The sequence below is a fragment of the Misgurnus anguillicaudatus genome, chromosome 19, assembly GCF_027580225.2.
Source record: "Misgurnus anguillicaudatus chromosome 19, ASM2758022v2, whole genome shotgun sequence".
Taxonomy (NCBI): Eukaryota; Metazoa; Chordata; class Actinopteri; order Cypriniformes; family Cobitidae; genus Misgurnus; species Misgurnus anguillicaudatus.
The window spans coordinates 31,115,990-31,137,765 of record NC_073355.2 but is presented as its reverse complement, the minus strand read 5'-3'; the positions used below and the strand labels follow the sequence as shown (position 1 = coordinate 31,137,765).

The following is a 21,776-nucleotide window of genomic DNA, read 5'->3' as shown; positions in this document are numbered from 1 at the left end:
AAGAGACAACGTTATCGGGACACCCAGCCCATAGCGACACAACGACCAACTTTCAGAACCTGCACTTAAGCTTATAATTTCGTTTTTTAAAAATGTAATTATGTATTTAAAAGTTGCAGAATGGATTTATTTGGAGACTCTGAAATCGGCAGAGATAGGCAGGCAATGCAAAACAAAATCTGACACTGGGAATAGTGAGGGGGACAAAACTTACGTACAATGGCTCCTACGCCCCTGCGTTCAATGTAAATAGAGAGAAGAAATTCTAAGCTTTAAGAAAAGTCAAATCATCGGCAGAGGTCATTTGACACCAATGAGGACATATTTATGAATAAAGACATTGATTTTGACTAATAAAATACTTTAAAAAACTACATATTGTCCATTTAAAATTAATTTGCACCTATTTCATTGCTAAAAATGTTATTTTGTATAATACGTGTTTGCGTGGTTTATGGTTAAAAAAAAAAGTTTTGTGACCCTATTTGGCCAGCTAATCTGTAGGGGAGAGCGGGGTATGTTGTCACACTTTTCACACTGTCTAACATTTACTGAGCACCATACATCAAAATGGTATAAATCTCATACCAAATGAAAGAAGGAAGTCTTGGGCACATATGTTGTATTCATAACATCTTTATATCTTATCTCATTACAGAGTTGTAGACTGTTGAATAGTGACTGTGCACTTGTGACAATTTGCCCCATCGGAGGGTAAGTTGTCACACTAGGGCGGGTAAGTTGTCACACTAGATTATCTAAAAATAAGAACACAACTACTTAATTGTGAATATTGATTTTAATTTTTAAACTCAAACCAAACTGGAAATATAAACATCCGTGCCTGGAGAATCTGGAAAAACAATTATTTCAATCCAAATAATGCACATTTCAATTAAGTGGCAAGACCACTTTACTTTGAACTTTGGTTCAAATGTTCTATGGCTTTCACATAAAACCAGATAACTGAATGGAACGCTGCAGATAACTTGCTTAACTTAACATGTTTAACCTCTGAACAAAACAGATGCCCTGTATGACTAATAGGACTCATCTCCAGAATCACAATTCTGACACACATAAATTGCCTGGCCTGAGGTGCAAGCATCATGGGCCCAATTGTTGCATTTTACACATTTTACCCAGGTCTCCTTTGGACGACTCTTTGAAAATGGCTCTACACAGACGAGGCAGAAGCACTCTTCATCATCTGATGATGACTCTTGCATGATTTTTCTTCTTTTAGCTGCCTTGTTTTTCATAGGTCCAGATTTCTGCTTCCCTTTCTTTTGAAACAGCTTTTTGCTAGATTGAGGCTTATTCTTTTCTATATCATGTTTTCTGAGCATGTTCGATGTGTTTGTTTGTACAGGGGCAAGTTGTCAGATGTGACGACTTGCCCCAAAGTCATTGAGACAACTTGCCCCATACTTACTTGTGTGCTAATGTTGTCTAAATCTCAAGTTTAGCTCATCATATCACTTTAGCTAAAGTATCAAAAGACACTTTACGGTCTCCTCTATTTTGTGCAAAATAATCATTTTAAACATTCACACCTAACAAAGTTGTATTGCATAAAATGTAAAGTGATTTTTTTTTACTTTTTAAGCAGAAAAATAAGAAAATTGTGCTAACCTCAGATTACAGTGATCTTGACCACATGTGAACAGGAAGTTCACTATAGAAGAAGAAGTCACATAAAGTGGCTATTTGATTTTTGAGATAGAGCCTCTAGTGTTGGAGTTATTAACAGTGTGACAACTTACCCGTGTGACAACTTACCCCGCTCTCCCCTACGTTGTGATTGTTCTGAATACCTGACGTCAGCCGGAAATGTAAAGCTCCTTACCAAGTTTGAAAGATTCGCTCACAATGCAATGCTAACGTTAACATGTACTAATGCACACTTACACGGAAATGTAAAATTATGAATCAGATAATTGGTGCTCTTTAACTAGTCCTTAAAGGGACAATAAGTAGGATTTACCCCCATCTAGTGGTGAAATTGTATTTTGCATTCAAACGAATAGTGCTCTCTAGCGCCTCGCTTTTCCAAATGCGTGCAACTACGGTAGCCGTTATGTAATCGCTGATCTCCTTGTCCGTTTCAGCTGGTTCACGTGTTCTGAATGAAAACGCGATGTGGTAGGCTAGTGCTTTTGTCCTTCTCTGCTATTATAGTTTATCAATACGGCGGAACGACATGGAGGCCTCCTTGGACTTACTCGTTCAATGTAAATAAAGAGAAGACATTCTAAGCAGTGGCGGTTCTACACGGAGGCCAAGGGTGGCCCGTGCCTCTGTAGACATGTCCCTGGCCCCCCCTGTGGCCACCCCGAGCTGACCAAATTAAAAAGTATAAATTTATTTAGATTTTACACGCGAACGCAAAAAGCGGAACTAACGCGACGCAGGGACGCAGCGACGCAACGTCTACACGGGCAAATTAGAGCAGCGCTCCCAATCACTGTAGCCGGCTGCGGGTGATGCTCGGCGAATTTGTCCCCAATCTCCCGATGTTGTGAATGTGTATGCAGGTTTGGGCACTGGTAAGGACTCTAGCTGACTTGACATTGGGACACTGTTCACTTTTTCTCCTGTTACGTGGTTGCTTAAGCGCGGTGATCATTCACAGCTGTTACTCATCAACAACCGGTAAAACCAACATCTCGCTAACTTTTTAAAGTTTACACATTGTAAAAAGCGCTGTAATATGCTCTTACATATACGTGCATACAATTGGAGGAATTTAATTAAATGTTACATATAAAAATGTTTACAATTTAAAATAAATATTATTTTAAATACTGATTAGATTGTGGTCCCTAACTGTCTAGCAATGTGTGTTTATATGTAAACTAAAACGTTTGTCTTTATAAAAGTTTGCATTTCATAAAGTTTATTGAGTAGGCTCACATGATTATCGGTTGGGGGGCTTTAGAAAAGAGCCAAGCTCCCCTTTTGCACCTGCACTCACTCTTGTATTAAATACATATTTATATGATTGTAAAGTAAAATAAAGTTTACGGGGCAGTTTCCCGGAAAGTGATTAGACTAGTCCTAGACTAAAATAAATGTAAGAGCTGTCCAAACTGAAAACAACTTGCAATGCCATATCTTAAAATACACCAGTGCCTTTTGTTTTGCTTCAAAATGCACACAAGTAATGTATTTAGTAAGGCATGTTTATTAAAACTAGTTATATTTCCTAATTCAACTATAAGGCCTAGTCCTGTCTTAAACTAATTCCTGTAACCACCCCTATTATCTTTAAATATAATTTCTTGCCATTTTTTGTGTGCCCCTCTGGTAAAACACTGGCCCCTCCTTGGCCCCCCTAGTGAAATTTGTCTAGAACCGCCACTGATTCTAAGCTTACAAAGAAAAGTCAGATCAATGGCAGAGGTCATTTGACACCAACGAGGACATATTTATGAATAAAGACATTGATTTTGATGAATAAAAAACACTTAAAACCCTACTTACTGTCCCTTTAAGGCATACACAATAGGTCCTTAAACTATTAAGCTATAAAACTATTAAAATATTTTGTATACCAATAAACATACAAAAATTTACCTTTGAGGGAACCACCCAAGTGAGACAAAAGATACACTTGTACCTTTTTTCTGACAGTGCAGGATAATGACTGCAAATTATTACCACAATAGAGAAATTAACATATATTAATAACAAACGCTTTATTATTATTACCTGAGCTTTTTACTATGCGTTATTCATGCAAAAACCCAGATTCCCTAATAGACTGTGGTTTGCTTTTTCCCAGATTACTTTCTCTAATGAACACTAAAAAAAGTTTTTATCTATTTTGTACCATATACAGCTTATATTTTGATGGTTTAATCTAACCAAAGGGGGCATAAAAAGCTAAAATTTTACATGTTTTCCCTATTGTAAACTGCCAGATAAAATAGTCAAAAATGGTCCCAAGCTGTAACTATGCCTTTTAAAAAGTCCTAATATATGTTGTAAAATTTGTCAAATATCTATAATGGTTCTACTAGAAAATTCCTGTTCTGTACAGTTTCTGTTTTTGTAACCATTGTGTAGATATTTGTCTGTAAAAAAGTCCTACTATGTTCCATTTACATATGTATTTGGTACGAGTATGTATCTTTGAGGTACTAATGTGAACTCTTTTGGTGCAAAGGTGTACTTTTTTGAAAGGGTACCGACCCAGTGACAGTCAGGGACCATTTTTCCTGACAGTAAAATGTGGAGAAAAACTAAGTAGGGGAGAACTGACACACTTTTTAGGTATAGGAAGAGTTCACCCAGCATTTAATTCTGCCATTATTTACTCATCCTCATGATGTTTGAAGCTGTGAAACACAAAAGGAGATATGTTTGAGGTTACTTTATTCGACGCAATTACAGTAAACGCGGACTGGAGCTTTCAAGCTTCAAAGAGGATGAAAAGAGACCAGACAATTATCATAAAAATTGACTGGAAAACTAAGATTTGTGTGCTATGAAGCTGTAGGATAGCTTTGTGGAGGAACAGGCTGAAATTGGTATTGACTCAAATTTTGGATATCCACCCTATTTTTTTTAGAGAAGTGGGAACTCACTAGGACACAGTTTATTTCTTTATATAAATATATAATATTTAATGTATATGCAAGTTGGCTAGTATTCCACTTCAAGCATATAGCCAAAAACTGACTCGGTGTTGCATCACGATTACATTTTTATAGTGTACTTTTCTGAAATTAGAACAGTTATGCACAGTTTGATTGATGACACATCGTACCCCACACAGCGCTATAGTGGGGACTTTATGGCGCAACATTCACATTGTTTATTTAAAGCTCTTGATTTGGTGTCATGACTGGCAAACATACAGATTCTGTTGGAGGCTGATGACACACCATCTGCCTGCTAATCATGAAAATTTCAATATGAAAGCTGTGTGTGTTGTTGGCCTCGCCGCGCACCTGTTTACCTGCTGGATACTCCCCCTCATTATCATTAGTCCGTCTGCATGATGAGGGTCATTAGTTTGAAATCTCAATAGAACACAGCAGCCAAAACCCAGCAATTGAAGTTAAAACATTAAAACCAGCACTAAACTGATTTATCTCATTCAGAAATACAATTGTCATTTTAATTAGTGGGGAAAAGTCATGCTGTCAGAGGAAAGATACAAATACTGCACCATCTGCTATACTAAAGCCAATTTGTTGAAACTTTGTGACTTGTAGCAAATGCGGTTTATATTTGATTTGCATTTTTGTTATAATAAGCATTTTCTATTTTGTGTTCAAGTTTTGAAATTAGTGTTTTTATACACACTGCAAAAAATTATTTTCAGTAAAAATATCTTGAGAAAACTGATGAGAAAAATGACCCAAGAAAATAAGTCTAGTTTTTAGACCAAAAATATCAAATTCAACTTTAACACTAAATTCAAGAAAAATTCGCTTACACCATTGGCAGATTTTTTTGATCGTTTATGCAAAAAATTACTTACACTTACATAAAAAAAATATTTTTAAGAAAAAAATTCTTAGTATTTTTGTCCTGTTTTCAAAAAATATCTAAAAATTCTTAAATTAAGATGCTTTTTCTTGATGAGCAAAACGACCCATAAAAATAATAAGTCTAGTTTTTTAGCCAAAAATATAAAATTTAAGTGATTTTGTGCATTAAACAAGCAAAAACTGCCAATTGGGTAAGAACATTTTTCTAGAATTTTCCTTGAATTTAGTGTTTAATAAAAATGTTCAAGATTTTTTGCTTAACCCATGGGCAGATTTTTTTGCTTGTTTTATGCACAAAATCACATAGGTTTGATATTTTTGGTCTAAAAACTAGACTATTTAAAGCAATACAAAAATACTAGGAATTTTTATTCTTGTAAAATAATTTTTTGCAGTGTAGTATTTTTGTCTTGTTTTCAGTAGAAATATCTAAATGTTTTTAGATGAAGATGCTTTTTCTTAATGAACAAAATGACCCATTGGCAGATAATTTTGCTTGTTTTAAGCACAAGTTCACTTAAATAGGCTTTATGCCCAGCTGCACTACTTCCTGAACTTTAGTCAGCTCCTTGTTTCCTGTCTGCCATTATTGGACAAACTGATTAATCCAGGTGTGCCTGACCTCAGTAGTCACAACAACAATAATCAGACACACCTGGATTAATCAGTTTGTCCAATAATGGCAGACAGGAAACAAGGAGCTGGCTGAAGTTCAGGAAGTAGTGCAGCTGGGCATAAAGCCTATTGTATTTGTCAAAAGACTTATTTTCTTAGGTCATTTTGCTCATCAAGAAAATACATCTTGATTTAAGAATTTTTAAATATTTCTACTGAAAACAAGAGAAAAATTCTAAGCAAGAAAGTCATTTTTTGCATTTTTTGACAATTTTTCTGACAGTGTAATAGAATTTGTATCGCTATCATATTTAACATTTCACATTCACAGTGAAATTTATATTCATTCCTACAGTATGTACAAAATGTATTTTCACAATAACATTTCATATTTATCGGTCTGCTTCCATATAAACTCAATCTCACATTTGCCACCTACTCAAATAGGATGTTGCAATAATTGCAGTTGACCGTATGATGTCTAAGTGGTGATTGTTTGTGTTTAATTGACCTCATGTGACAGTACATTTTTATGTGAAGTTATTTTGTCTGTCTCTTGAGCATTAGATTGCTAAGCTGGTCTGCTCTTCTCGCTGTTTGTGTTATGAGTTAATGCAGAGGTCGACCCACTGTCTGCACACTATCTGTATGTGTCTCCACACTGGTAAATTAATGAAGGTCGGGCAAAACCAACTCTCTCTCTCTCTCTCTCTCTCTCTCTCTCTCTCTCTCTCTCTCTCTCTCTCTCTGTGACACACACTATCTCTGTCTATCCTCATTCAATTAGATTAATGAAACATCACACTTGCCAGTAAACAGGTTTGCCTTGGCACGCTTCACACTGATGGGTACACACACACACACACACACACACACACAGTAGCAGACAGGGTTACAAGAGGAATTCACAGTGCAAGGTAAAGATCCTGAAATAACAAGGACCTTTTTTAAAAAACAAAAAGAGGGAGAGACACTGTGATGATTATTCTATTGATCGTGTCCTTTTGGTCAGTGTGGGCAGACAGGGAGAGAGATAGACAGACAGCTGAAAACAAAGGGAGGCTGCGATAGGGTAAGACAGGGCATGGGTATGAAAGCACACTGCCAGTCTGAACCTTACTGCTTTCTTTGTGAAACATTTTAAATAGAACGGTATTACACTATTTTTTTTAAATGTCTATAAAATCATTTCTAACATTATTATAAAATAGCTCTTGAAATAGTTTTTAAATTAGGCTAGTAAAATATGCACAGACATTTTTGCTATACACTTTAAAATAACGGTGCTACGAAAGGTTCTTCAATAAAAAAGAAACCATTTGGTCAGAAAATCATTGCTTTTTTAACTTTTTGTAGTTGATATACCCTAATACTAAGGGGCTGTTGAATGCTTTATTCTGATTGGTTGAGAAATGTTCCACAGTTATGCATTATTTTTCGATTAACGCACACCTAACCAGTCAAGTGTCTTAACCTCTTCAGACCCTGTGTCCACTAGAATGGAGATCACATGTTTTGTGGTTCAAACCAATAAAAACGGTTATCAACCAATAAAAATAAGGCACACTGATTAAACACCGGAAAAATCAGGTCTGAAGGGGTTAAAATACCAACTATGGTAATGTCTTAGCAATGTCTGTGGTAACCGTTAGTTATTTTTTTCCAACCCGCGGGTCCCGCTTTTATGAAATATTTGGCCCGCCCCAAACAAGCGCGCCGCACAAGCCCTGAAAAGTGAAGACAAAACGTCTCAATTGCCCCCCAGTGACTGGTCCCAGTATGGGTCATAAAGCCCGCCTCCCCATGTTATTCAATGGGACTTGAGACCAACTTAAAAATTTTATTACACTTCAATTATCTTTTCTCCAAAGCTGGTTTCTGCCATTTACTGTAGTTTTTATCACGCTGATGTAAATTCAAATGTTTGGTTTTAAAATAAGTTTGTTTTTAGTTGGTTATTTAATGATATAAAAACAGTGGTGTCACGTCATGATTGACAGCTGTGATATCGTGTGATATGCGCATTTTACGAGAGCAAGGGCGGGGTCTTGATTTCGCGGCTTTACTTCCTGCTCACTACTGCGCAGGACTGGTCCCGAAGTAGCTACTGCGCAGACTCAAGACCCAAGATGTCAGCGCCGTATCGGGACACTGGCGGCTTCACTTTTCTCCAATGGAAGAGAGCGAACAGGCGTCGTCCATCTTTTTTTACAGTCTATGGCCCCAACCTGCCCCGCAACACTGTATTTATTTTTACAACCCGCACCGCCCTGCGCCCGCAACCATTAAAATAGACATACTAGGCATTTGTAATGTAAATAAAAATAGCCTTTATTTCAGCCTAAAAGTGCTTGGAAACAGCCATTAGATTACATCGCCCTGTAAAGTGGCAACAACATACGTGAATGAACTATTGAAACCAGCATGGTCATATTAATATAGAGATAGTATAATAATAATAATAAACATTTTCAACATTTACAAAGCAGGGTTTGTATTATCTATTCACAAATTCCCTACCTTAATTTCTCCCGCAGATCGTCTTTCATCTTTTATTTCTCTGTTTGTTTTGTTGTAGCGAGAGCTACTTGGCGCTTCCGTGACGTGAAGCCAAAGGTTTGGGGATATCAAGTTATGTTGAGCAAGTTACGTTGCGCAAGTTACGTTGCCACGTAGCCCTAAGTAATTTAACCTAATCAAAGAACATAATGAAGTATAAAAATATATATTCCCAAATATTTAATATATATATGCTACAGGGAATTAGACGCAACATATCTGTTTTTTAATTTTGTTTTTAATGACTTGCCCCGCATTAAAGTTACAATTTCTTTAGCCGCCCCAACCCGACCCGCAAGTTATTCTGTTTGTTTAATGGTCTGACTAGTTGCAAAACTGAACTCTTGAACAAATACTTCGTCAAAAATAACAAATGCTTTGGTTTCCTAGGTAATTTATGTGTTGTTTATTTTGCTTGTTACATAAATAAACTACTTTAAAAGGATTTTGTTGTTATTTATTCTTAGCAGAGTTTATCGGAAGTTACGTGTGTTCCACAAACACACTGGGGTAGTACAACTATATTGTACTAATATGAACTCTTTAGGTGCAAAATTTGCTCCAAACCTATACATATATGTACCTAAATGGTACATATTAGGAATTGTTTAAGTGGTACTGCCCCAGTAACAGGGACCATTTTCTCTGACAGTGTAACAAACTTTTAGGATTATGCTGTAGTAGAATTGGCAAACTTTATCTTTGATACAATGTCAACAAAAACACTATCATAATGCCTATAGGACGAATTATAGAGTTTGAGTCATCACTTTCTCATAAGAGGATTAAGTATATTACGATATGAATAATGACAAGAAAAATGTCATGCACAACAGGAAAAACTGATATAGCTGTGCACCTCAGCATCAATCGAATCCTCAGTTTTCTCCATGTCAAGCTCCAGCAGCTACTTGTAATCAAAGCAAATGTTTTTAATGCGTACACATGGATTACAGAATATTTCATGTAAATATTATTGCACTCCTGGTGCAAGTGTTACATATTCAGAGTCGCACTTCAGCATTCTTTGCATGTATTATTAATGCGCATCCAAATAAGCTTCACTCATGCTTTAATAATTTGTATGTGTGTGTGTAAACATTTCACCACATGAGAGTATGAGATGACATGTTGTCTGTGCGTGGGGGGGGAGATTACAACTCGGAATTTACATAATGCAGATAATGTCATTTGTATAGAGACATGTTGTTTGGAGATATAAATCTACACTTTGTATTAGAACCGGTATAAGCATTAACAGGAAATTCTGTTCTGAAAAGTGTGCAGTCAAGCACAAAAAGTTATTTTTCTGGAAAAAAAAACTGTACTCCAAACGCAAAATCAACCATGCAAAATCACAGTAACATCACGAGCAGCTGTTTATAATTATCTAACATGTTGAACATACTCAAGATTTTACCCAGAGGGAATTCTTGTCATTGGTTTGTTGTACAGTGTGCCGGATCTCCTGGTCTGTCACTTTTAATAAAGTTGATTAATTGCGTATATTCTCTCATCCTCACTTTCTCATGGCATCTAAAACCTCTTACTCACCACCCACCATCCCATTTCTCCTTCATGCCAGAATAAATCAATATCTTCTCCTCTTTGGATGTCCATACCTCTCAGATTTGATGTTTCTCTCCTGCAGTGGGAGAATGAACAGTTGACCAGTCTGGAGGAGAGAGGCCGTCTGTTGCTCTCGTTGCAGTTCGTTCCCCCACCTGAAGAGGGAGACGGAGAGGGGCAACGAGAGGGCTTGTGTGTCGGAGTGCAACGTTGCGCACATCTGGCCGCCATGGATGTCAATGGTTTCTCGGATCCCTATGTGAAAATGTAAGTATTCCTTAGTGATATACATTAGTGGTATACTGTGGTTGTCAGAAAACCTCCCTAAAAATACAGCAAACCTATAAAACACTTTGCAGTTTAAACTGTAAAAATACAGTGGCATTTTCATTCTGTATATTTCACAATTCTTAACTGTATTTTTCCTGGCAACGTTTTGTAAACTACAATTCTTAAAGGGACACTTCACCCATTTGCATTAAGCTTTGTATAGTTAGAATGGTCGTGCATTATTTCCTCAGTTGCCGCTGAGACAGGAGAAATATAGATTTCAGTGTTGCACTTCCTTCTTTCCATGATGTAAAAATCATCATTTTGCATCATTGAAAGAAGGAAGTCCAATATCTTTGTTGAGGGGGTAAGACTACAAACACCCCCTTTTCTCGGTCAAATAGGCACCAAATTCTAAATGTATGTTACATTTCTACTACAAATAGGATGCACTTTCAATACGGATTAATGTTTCTACACGTGAAATGCTCCTTTAACCGTGTATTTCATTAACTAATATATATGTCTGTCAATATGAATTTGTATTTTTTTTACTTTTAGAAACCATAATTTTAACAATATTTTACCGTAAAAGTGCATGTATAATCTTGCTAAATATTATAGAGATTTTCACCATTAAACATTTGGTAATTTACACCTTTTACTTTCGAAAACATTCGTACATTTTACTTTATTTTACCTTATATTTAAGTGCGCGTGCATTAGAAGTTCAAATAGAGTTGATTGGCTGTCATCAGTGTTGGGGAAAGTTACTTTTAAAAGTAATGCATTACAATATTAAGTTACTCCCCCAAAAAAGTAACTAATTGCATTACTTAGTTACTTTTCATGGAAAGTATGCTTACGTTACTTTTAAGTTACTTTTGCGTTACTTTTTCTTACTTGGCTGAGGCTTGATCTCTTTCAGGCCTTTCAAGTGTTTTTTTATGATCGTAAAATGTCAAGCTCTGGCCTGCCATATCCGTTTCTGACTCAAACTGTTCCCGCTCAGGCGCACAGAGTGCGTAATTCTACATTAATTTGTTCAGTTTAATTCAGTACATTATTTTATTTTAAATTGAATTAATTAAACTTAAAAATAACTCGCATTACTTTTTTTTTAAAAGTAACTCAAATATTAATGTGTACATTTATAAAGTAATGCGTTACTTTACTCGTTACTTCAGAAAAGTAACATTATTACGTAATGCATGTTACTTGTAATGCGTTACCCCCAACACTGGCTGTCAATGGTTTATCGTTCATCAGGTGGGACAAAATCGCTCAAAAAGTGATCCCAACGATATTGTTCATTGTATCTTTATCGTTATAGTTGCTGTGTGAACTCCGGTACTCTCTTTAATATAAAAGATTTTTAAAACTATATTTTTTATAGTTATCGTTAAAATGTGAACGGCCCTTAAAGCGGAAGTCCACCCTAAAACAAAATTATGCTCCAACACTATATTTCATCACAAATATGTAGTTGATTGTGCTGCCATCAAATGTACTAACTCCATATGAAAAATTAAAGCTTTTAACTGCTACAGTAACGGAAAAAAATGCACGACTACATAATTCTGAACGTTCTAAATGGGGGCGGGTCTTGAGGTGAGATGATTGACAGTAGATGATAACGTTCTTTGTTTGACAGCTGCACGGGATGAGCTAACGTTAGCTTGCTTTGCTCTGTTCATAATAACAACAACATGATAATAACTTTCTACGTAGTATGTTTACTGTAGTTACACAAAACAAGCAACAACTAAGCCAAATTATGTTTTAGATATTTTGATCATTTTACATTACCTGAGTCTGTGGAAAACTGGGCTGAAAACAGTACTCAAAATCCTCCTGACGAAAGTGCTGGCTGCATATTCAAATTTTCAAGTAGTGGTGTGTCAACTGAGGGTCGCGTTGATGTAAACAATAAAAACTCCTGGTAGCCTGAATTTGTTGTCCTTACCAGGACTTTGAACCAGAATTTTTTCCCAATTAGTTTGTTCCGAACAGAAACAGTATTTTAACGTTTCCGGTTTTCGGTTCAACCCTAAAATTGACTTTCTGAATCGTTTAGAAAACAAAAGTTCCCGAACTGGTTAATAACGTTGCATGTCAGCTGTGGGACATACAAATAAGTAGGTTGATCATTAGGACATTAAACTTAAATTATTAGTCTACATAATTTTACTTGAGTCCCTATCTTGTCATCGAACATTAAAAAAGGCTACATTATGTAAGCGGCATAACTGTCATTCTGACATGCCTACATTTGTTGAGTCCACTTAAACACGCGCACACACACACAGACGGAGGATGAATTCCAAACAGCGCTTCGGGAAGAAGGTGCAGCATAAACAGTCGCTCTACATAAAGTGAAAATTACCGTACGTTGTTTTTTAGTGCTTTATTCACCAAATGTATTTTAATGGACTACAGTATGAGACACAGTAGCGCAACTCTCTCTCAAGTTTATACATCAAGAGTTCTGATCTTTGAAGGGCGGAGTTGGACCGGACACATTTAACTGCATGTGCGTACAGAAAATCACTTTAGCGTCTTTTAGCGGTTCAATTGTTTAAAATCACTTTAGTGTTAACATTTGCAAGCCTTTGAAACATGTGCAAATTATCAACTTTCACCCTATTTAAGTTTGCGTATTAATCCGCAAATTGCATGCGAGCCGAATCGTTGGTCGTAATCTGTACTGGATCAACTGCAATCCGTTACACCACTAATTAGTAAAAAACAAACAACTTGAAAAACTTCATCGAGTATTGCACAGAAATCTAACGGTATTAACAGGTTAACATTATTTTAAATAAACGTTTCTGTTCCGGAACATATATTTTTTGAAAGTTTCTGGTTTTGATTTTGTTCCTTGCAAAACATCAAAAGTTTCTGGTTTTCGTTTTCGTTCCGTGAACCGGTTCAAAGCCTTGGTCGTTACATCCACATACTGCACAGGTTCTAGTCATCTTTTATCAAGGGTTTTGGTGATTTTCCTTTCAGAGACTGTAAAAGCGGAGTTAATGTTTGGTTGGGTCCGTCTGCTGGCTAACTTCAAGTTGATTTGAGAGCAGGTTGAGCGGTAAAAAAAGCTATTAGGCTTGTTCGACTTCATGCGGTGCCGCAAATCGTGCAAATGTCTTTTTTTTCTGTAAAATGCTAAATGGAAATAAATTACCCCCGATAACAGGCTTCAATTCCGCTTTAAGGTGGTAAAGAAGATATACTCTCCTCACTTGCTTGAGGTATTCAGCCAATCACAAGCACTGGATAGATGTGAAACGGAGTACCCTACACTTTCAAACCAATGAGCTTTGTACAAATCAATGTGTTTTTAGAAAGGCGGGGGAAGAGGTTTAACAATAATGTATGGTATGTTGAAAATAATGTGTTTTTAACCATAAACCACACAAAGGCATTATATTACAGCAAATACACAAAATAATGTTCTTTTTTAGCAACAGAATAGGGGCTCTTTAATATGTTTTTATTTTGTGTCACAATTGAACTAAAACAGGTAGTTTACCAAAAATAAAAATTCTGTCATCGTTTACTCACCCTCATGTTGTTCTAAGCTTGTATGATGTTTCTTTCTTCTGGGAACACAAAAGGAGATGTTTTGACAAAATTACAACTTTAGTCCCCATTCACTTTTGTTGTATTGAGAAAAAAGAGATTTTTTAACATTTGTCAAAATCTCCTATTATCCTAGAAAAAAATGAAAGCCATCCATCTTAAGATGGCCTGTGGCGAAAAAAATAATGACACAAATTTCGTTTTTTTGTTGGGGGGGGTGAACTATGACTTTAAATTGCATTCAATCTGAAATGTTCCTTCAAGCACAGAGCTACGCAGGAAAGACACAAATATCCTTCCTCTGGATCCTAAAGCCTGATGAGAAACTTTTAAAAAAAGAAAAGCAAAAATAGCAGGCAGGTTAGAAAGAGCAGGTACAATAATAACAGTACTCCTACATCAAAAATAGAGAGAGAGAGACAGAGAGATAAAATAATACACCCTACCCCCTCTCCTTTGATGTGTCTTCTCACTCTCTCATTTATGGCCCTCTAATCTCTCATTATTTTTCTCACATCATGTATTAAAATAAACGCTCTCAAACCGTTCCTCCTCCCCAGGCAACATGGCATAAAACAGACAGGACCCCCACCCACATCACTTCCCCTCCGGTTACTATCTCCTCATTTCCTTCACAGATACACACACACATTCTCACTTTTCCTCAGGATCAAAGCCATATACTAACTGTGTGTGGGCATGTGTGTCTTGGTTAACAGCAGCACATAAAGCGAATCAAATTTTTATGGACGTCTGTGGGATGCCCCTGCAAAAGCTAAAAAGCAAACAGCTTTGTGCGAACGTCTTTTATAGATGTGAGCGTCAGCGCTTGGAATAATGTTGCTTTTGTCTCGGCTTGTCCGTCCAACTCTTCTACCGTCCTTCTCTTTTCACACTTGCTTCACTTTGTTCCTCTGTCTGTCTTTTCCTGCTAGATATCTGAAGCCAGATGTGAAGAAGGAATCTAAACACAAAACTGCAGTGATTAAAAAGACCCTTAATCCCGAATTCAATGAGGTAGGGATCCGTTTGATGAACTGGCAAGGACTACGACAGACTCATTTTGTGTTATCTTGCATTTCATAAGACTTTTACTGAGTGTTAATGAGATGTCTGGTCGATTTTCTTTCCTCTGTCTCTTTGCTCACTTCAAATTCCCTTTGCTCATTTCAAACAGGTTCTCTTGAAAGCTCGGTGATCACCGTTTCGTACATTTCTCATTTCCGTCATATTTTACTTTGATGTTCCATTTTTCTCTCTCCGTCTTCCCGTCTGTCTTACAATGTCATTTGGGTGGTGGGCGATTGGCAGCAAGGCGAGTGTTTTGTTTCCATTCACTTAGAAGTAATACACACGCAGATTGGCCATATAATTACTCTTTGGCTCACACTAAAGCCTTCAATCTCACCACTCCAATCTCACACCCCAGTATCTGCTAAAAAACAGCTCGGCTCTACATGAGCAACCCTCGAGAAAACCATCATATCACGTCACATACAAACATTTCATTAGGGGAAAAATCTGGCATGAGCCACAGCACTCCTAAATTTCATTTTTTCTGAACGTGTGGATTGTCAAGGACGGGAAGGTCCAGCATGAGGGGTTTTCCCTTTGATCCCAGCTTGATTTAACTCGGAAACCTTCCAAACACAAGCAACTTCTGTAAAAGCAGCCTTCATTTCAAATTCATTTCTATTTTCCCCCCACTGTAAGTTATTCAAGTCCATGCCTTGCTACAGTCGGTGGGTGCGATACCACCAGTATGAAACATCTGTTTGGTTGAATGGTTGCCATTTGTTTCTCACAAAACCCAGATGGGGTTTAGTTATTCTAATCATTCACATTAAAAAATAACAAAGAATAGCAGTTTATAAAGGAGAGAGATATAGAAATATCATCTTTAAAATGATTGATTGCAATGAAACTATTGATTGTGGCATTAACTGTCAGTCATGATGATCAACATGTCATATTATTTATCCACCCACAGGAGTTCTTCTATGAGATCTCACTATCCGAACTGGTCCATAAGACGCTGGAGGTAACAGTATGGGATTATGATCTGGGAAGATCGAACGATTTCATAGGTAAGAGCAAGATGAACATATAGTGCTGCTATGTTGATAAATGCATTTTTACACTGGCTATCGCCATGAACAGGGTACAAGATACAACCTGGAAAATTATTGGCAACAAATAAGAAATGTGGGTAAATCAAATTTCTTAATAATAGAAAAACAATGATTTCCCCAGCAAGGAATTTTGTGTTTAATCAACGTCTAAAAGCTGCCCAGATGTCTAGAAATCACGGCAAAATTTGATTACCTATCAAAATGTAAAAGATGTCTAACCATAGCCCAAAAATAAAGGAAAGACAATGAATAAATAAATGAAAGCAAACACCTTGTAATCACTGTTGACTTTGCTTACATGATGGAATATCATAAACTCTAAAGAGGCCAGGTTATTTTAACCCAGCATAGTGTCAAAAAGGGACAAACCAAACATCAACTCCATAATAAGATTTATTATAAAAACGAATTATTTTTTCTGCAAAATGCAATAAATCCATGACAAGTTTTTTTTCAAAATGCTATAAATCTATTAAATCAATATATAAATGTGCCTTTATCTTTGCCATGTTATATTCATTTAGTTGGCTAGTGGTATACACTGATAAAAAAATAATTAAAACACTTACTTTGTCATATTAAGAACACTGTCATTGCTGCGGTCATCCTTCAGCTGTAAAATGTTTTGGTCGTGCTCAATTTTTGTTGACTTTGAATAAAATAATGTAAAGTTTTTTTGGGCGGTCAGTGTGTTAGCATGAAAGAAGCTTGATGCTGTCATGTGAGAACAAGCAACCAGCAGCATTTTTTCCTTCGCCCGAGTGATTTTGATGTTTTGTTATGTTTCTTCAATGCCACAGAAACCACCACAGGTTTATCAATGCCATCAAAAGTATTTAGTTTTTGTTTGTTGATCACAAAGTAAAAAGTAGATGATGAAAACTAGGATTCTGTGTGTATTCAACGCACCGCCATTGTTGTTTACAGTGCGTGCAATGATGTGCTGTGATTTGTTGAGCGGATTTATTGCATTCTGCAGAGGAGGAGGACAGGCGTTTATCGTGTTTTGGGAGAAAGGATGAAAAAATAAGACGACAGATATTGGATTTTGCATAAAATTAAGAATTTACTTTTTAATACTGATCTGATAAAATACTGATTTAAAAATGTTTTTGTTTTTAATCGCGTTTTGGCACCAAACTCTTCCTTTGTTTTTCCTACTATGGTAGTCAATGGGTACAGTCAACTGTGCCATCATGAACAGAATAAAAAAAACGTTTACAGGTTAAGAATTTTTATGTGAACTATCCCTTTAAATTAAGCTAGAACATTTTTATATTTGATGACCCAACAAAGTAACACAGTTAAATTACAACTCAAGGGGCTGGGTTAAAAATGACTCAACAATTTTAGAGAGTACATTCAACTAGGGCTGGGCGATATATATCGGGGGATTGTCATGCGCATCTCGTCAGTAAAGCCGGTTTCTTGATTAGAAGTAAATCGGCATCACCGGCTTTCAGATGGAGCGGCATTTCTTACACAGAGCCGTAGTTCGCTGACAATCGGGGAAATGTGACATTAATTATCGAGGACGTATCGCCTGCGATAATTAATGTGATATGGCCCAGCTTGTCAGTGAACTACGGCTCTGTGTAGTAAATGCAGCTCCATCTCAAAACAGGTGATGGCGATTTACTTCTAATCAAGGAATCGGGTTTACTGACGAGACGCACATGACAATCGTATTCGATATATCGCCCAGCCTTACATTCAACCCAGCGTTGTGACAAAAAGGACAAACCCGACCCATTGGGTTGTAATTTAACCTATGCTATGTATTGTAAGGTTAAAAAGAAACATTTCCTGAGTTAATTTACCCAACGGCTGGGTTTGTCCATTTTTGACTCAACGTTGAGTTGAAAATAACCCAGCATGTCTTAAAGTATAAGTTACATCTCAAAGCTGCTGTGTGACAAGATGTACAGCTAACAAAGCAAAAGACCCAGAAATAAGATTTTATAAGCTGTTGAGGCATAACATCCAGCCTTTAAGGAGAAAAAAGTGGATCGCCGACTACGTTTCCCTCTAGTGGATGCAGTTCTACTAATAGAAGTACTATGAAAAGTTGCCTGTTTTCCACTTTTGTGTCTTTAAACGCTCGTTTTTTGAGGTTGACAGCTTATAAAACGTATTTCTGGGTTTTTTGGCTTGTTAGCTGTACATATTGTCACACAGCAGCTTTTAGGCATTATTCTGTTTTTGTTATAAGCCAGAAAAGACAAGGAGGCGGCCTCTCGCAAAACAAAGTCAATGGAGACGGATGGATTGTTTCCCCCCCGGTGGGCGTGGTTTTTAGGTTATGACGCGATGCACTCTGTCTCTATCCTCCACTTTTGCTGCCATAGAGTGTTTGACTTCATGTGGCACTGCACAGGCTCTGCATGTGACATCAAAAGAGTAACAAAAGTTGCAATGTTGCATCGCTCTTGCTACTTTGATGTCATGCGCGCATCGATCTGTGCCAGGGGTCTAAAATCAACAAGTTAAACAAAAAGTTTTGAGTAGCCTAGACTATATCAAAAAGTAGCCTCCAGATTGTTTTATCCATTGTGGTAGCCCTTGCTCAAAAAAAGGTTGGAGACCCCTGATCTGTGCTGTGTCTAACATGACATGACGATGTTCAATACTTTTTACAGCGTCATCAAGCTGCGGACGTTGTCGTTTAGCGACCTCTAGTGGTGACAATTAGATATTGCCTTATTTTCATGCAATGTTAAAGGGATAGTTCATCCAAAAATGAACATTCTGTCATCATTTACTCACTCTCGTGTTGTTAAAAATTTGCATGAATGTCTTTGTTCTGATCAACACGAAAGAAGATATTTTGAGGAATGTTAGTGAGTCCCATTCACTTTAATAGCATTCTTTTTCTGCTGTGGAACTGAATGGGGCTCACAAACGATTTGGTTACAAGCATTCCTCAAAATATCTTTCTTTGTGTTCATCATTAAATAATGGTTAAATAAAGCTTTTGTTGGGGGATTTTGTACCCTATTCATGAAAAGTACTTCTTACTAATTTTAGTTAAAATTACCTGATTGTAATTTATTGAACTAATCATACTTTCAATTTTAAAGTATAAAACATCCATCTTTGATGTCGAAACACACACATATAAAGGTGCACAATTAAGATGTATATATTTCTGAATGGCAGGTGGTGTGTGCTTGAGCTGTCAGGTTCAAGGAGATGCTCTTCGCCACTGGATGGACTGCCTGAGAAACAAGGGTCAAAGAGTGGAGCGCTGGCACATTCTGACCAACGAGCTGCCTCAGACGACCTGCCATGACTGAGAAACTAACCTGTCAGCAATGAGGAAATCGGTCTTGATAGGTTTATCAGTCTGATTGCTGTGAAGTGGACATGGAGATATTAATATGAGCTGGGATGTCTAACCAGGGGCGAAGATGCGCAGAAATAAATTACAATCTTTGTGCCGTTTCAAGGATGGGCCACCGGTTGTTTTTTGACTGAATGTCATTCAAAGTGACTCCCCTTCCCTTTCATACATTACTCTCTCTCTCTCTTTCTCTCATTGCTGCACGTTTTCTACACATTTTGTAAGGTGAATTTTACTCTTATGAAATTGTGTGTAGCACAACTCTCTTTTTTGACCGACTGATAACAATGTATTTTAATGTTCAGTGCTTTCGTAATGCTTGCATACAGAGCTAAGACGCATCTTTAACAAAACAGGTGCATGTAAACTGCCTGCTGTAAACTCATCAGAATGATAAACACATGGGAAGGTCCAGTGCTCCCAATGGAAGATGTTATGCGTGTATTACCAACAAACAGACTATCCATTTTGTAGCATGATGCAATGTTTACATTTTTTACTTTGCATACATTGTTTTTCAAGGTCTCGGATTTGGCACTTTTACATTTACAGTTGTAGAGGAGGGAGTTTTATGGACATGCTACAATTTGATATCACATACATTAACTATTTGATATATTTTTGGAATCTAATGTTTGTATGTGCTATAAACTAGGGTTATATGAATTGAGTCTGCATGCATGTGTGTGTGTATGTGTGTGTGTGTATGTGTGTGGGTGTGTTGGTTGGTTGTTTTGTATAAAAAAAAGTGTTGTACTCTTGAGGGTTTGTTGTTTTTATCAAGTGCTTATGTACGATTTAAAAATATATATTTGAAATGCATTACTCTTAAGATGTGCATCATTTCTCTGCATATTTTTGGACTGAGCATAGAAACATCTTATTAATTTCAATCTGTAATGGCTTCAGCAAGCAGAACAGCTGTCATGGTGCAATAACAACAAGCACTCTTCATCTAAATGATCTCATTTGCTACAGTTTCGTTCCTGCTATCACTGCTACATTATTTTAGCAAGTGTGAATGTGTGCAGTCTTATGACAATAAGAAATAAGACTCTCTAACAAAGATACCAGTTTTAGATCATAATTATCCTCCAGTAAAAGTGACAATGTTTCTCTGGTTCTTCAACAATTTGTGTTAATAATTAATCAGGGTTTCCCGCAGAAAATTTGTTAGTTAAGGTGGTAGGGTTGGGCGGGGCCAGTGTGGCAATTAAAGGGGCGGAGCATACGCGTCATGATAAAAATGAAAATATTTTAATTAAAAACACTAAAATAAAACTTAATTTGATTGACTGGCTAGTTATACTCCAGGCAGTGACAGACCATGTCTTTCTCTTTGTCCGCTCGCGGTGTGAAGCGCGTCCGCGCTATTCTCCGAGATGCACTTTTTTTGGACGACCTAGTTAAAGGGATAGTTCATCTTAGACTCAGGAGAGAGTATTAGCGTAGTGTACGCACTTTTCTTAGTGACGTATGACAAATTCGGAGGGCGGGGGGACAGAGCAGCAGCAGAGAAACCTCTGTACGCTGCGTAAGCGCCCATCCTGAATGCGGATGAGACTAAGATGGCGGCGCTACCGGAAGGTAGTTAATTACGTTAATAAAATTTTAAATATGGATATTTCTACAAGAACACCGCACGGATTACCCTCAGAAGACCTTTGTTTATCATCCTGGAGCCGTTTGGATTTAATATGTGAAGGATGGACGTACTTTTTTTGGACTTGAAGGTCGTGGACTAGGGCTGGAACCCGTAATACCACATCCAATCAACCGAAAGATCCAAAACATTTTCCAAAATATCCGAAAATGTGTTCGTCTGAAAAACGATGGGCATACGCACCTCGGACAGCCCGGGGGGTGAGCAAATCATGGGTTCAACATCGTTTTTGGCCGAACTATCCCTTTAAGGCGATAGGGTTTCCCAGCTTAGACAGGCCGCCCGAACTCCAAAGTCCTGCGGGAAACCCTGTTAATGCTGCTATTGGAGGGAAAGAGCAGTCCATACTGAGGTTAATGTGTTAGATTGCCTGAATCTAATCTAGTTTAAATTACCCCAAAGGCTGAGCAACTTTTATAAACTAAAAACATAAAGCCTATGAAACTTTTATAATAGGACATCTATTCTACACTTGTTTTTTACAAATGTTTTTTTATTCCTCTACTGTAAAAAAGCTCAACACTGCCACCCAGCTG

At 37.1% G+C, this 21,776-nt stretch overlaps 1 protein-coding gene across 1 annotated transcript in view; it reads left to right on the top strand.

Annotated features, from left to right (window-relative positions):
- The window catches only part of doc2a (double C2-like domains, alpha), a 38,521-nt gene extending 18,122 nt beyond the window's left edge, over positions 1-20,399 (top strand). The window contains exons 8-11 of the mRNA XM_055194352.2: positions 10,330-10,514; positions 15,038-15,119; positions 16,093-16,189; positions 19,394-20,399. Coding sequence (XP_055050327.1) covers positions 10,330-10,514; positions 15,038-15,119; positions 16,093-16,189; positions 19,394-19,530 — 501 coding nt within the window. The 3' untranslated portion in view covers positions 19,531-20,399. The remainder of the gene's footprint in view (positions 1-10,329; positions 10,515-15,037; positions 15,120-16,092; positions 16,190-19,393) is intronic.
- Positions 20,400-21,776: the final 1,377 nt, after the last annotated feature.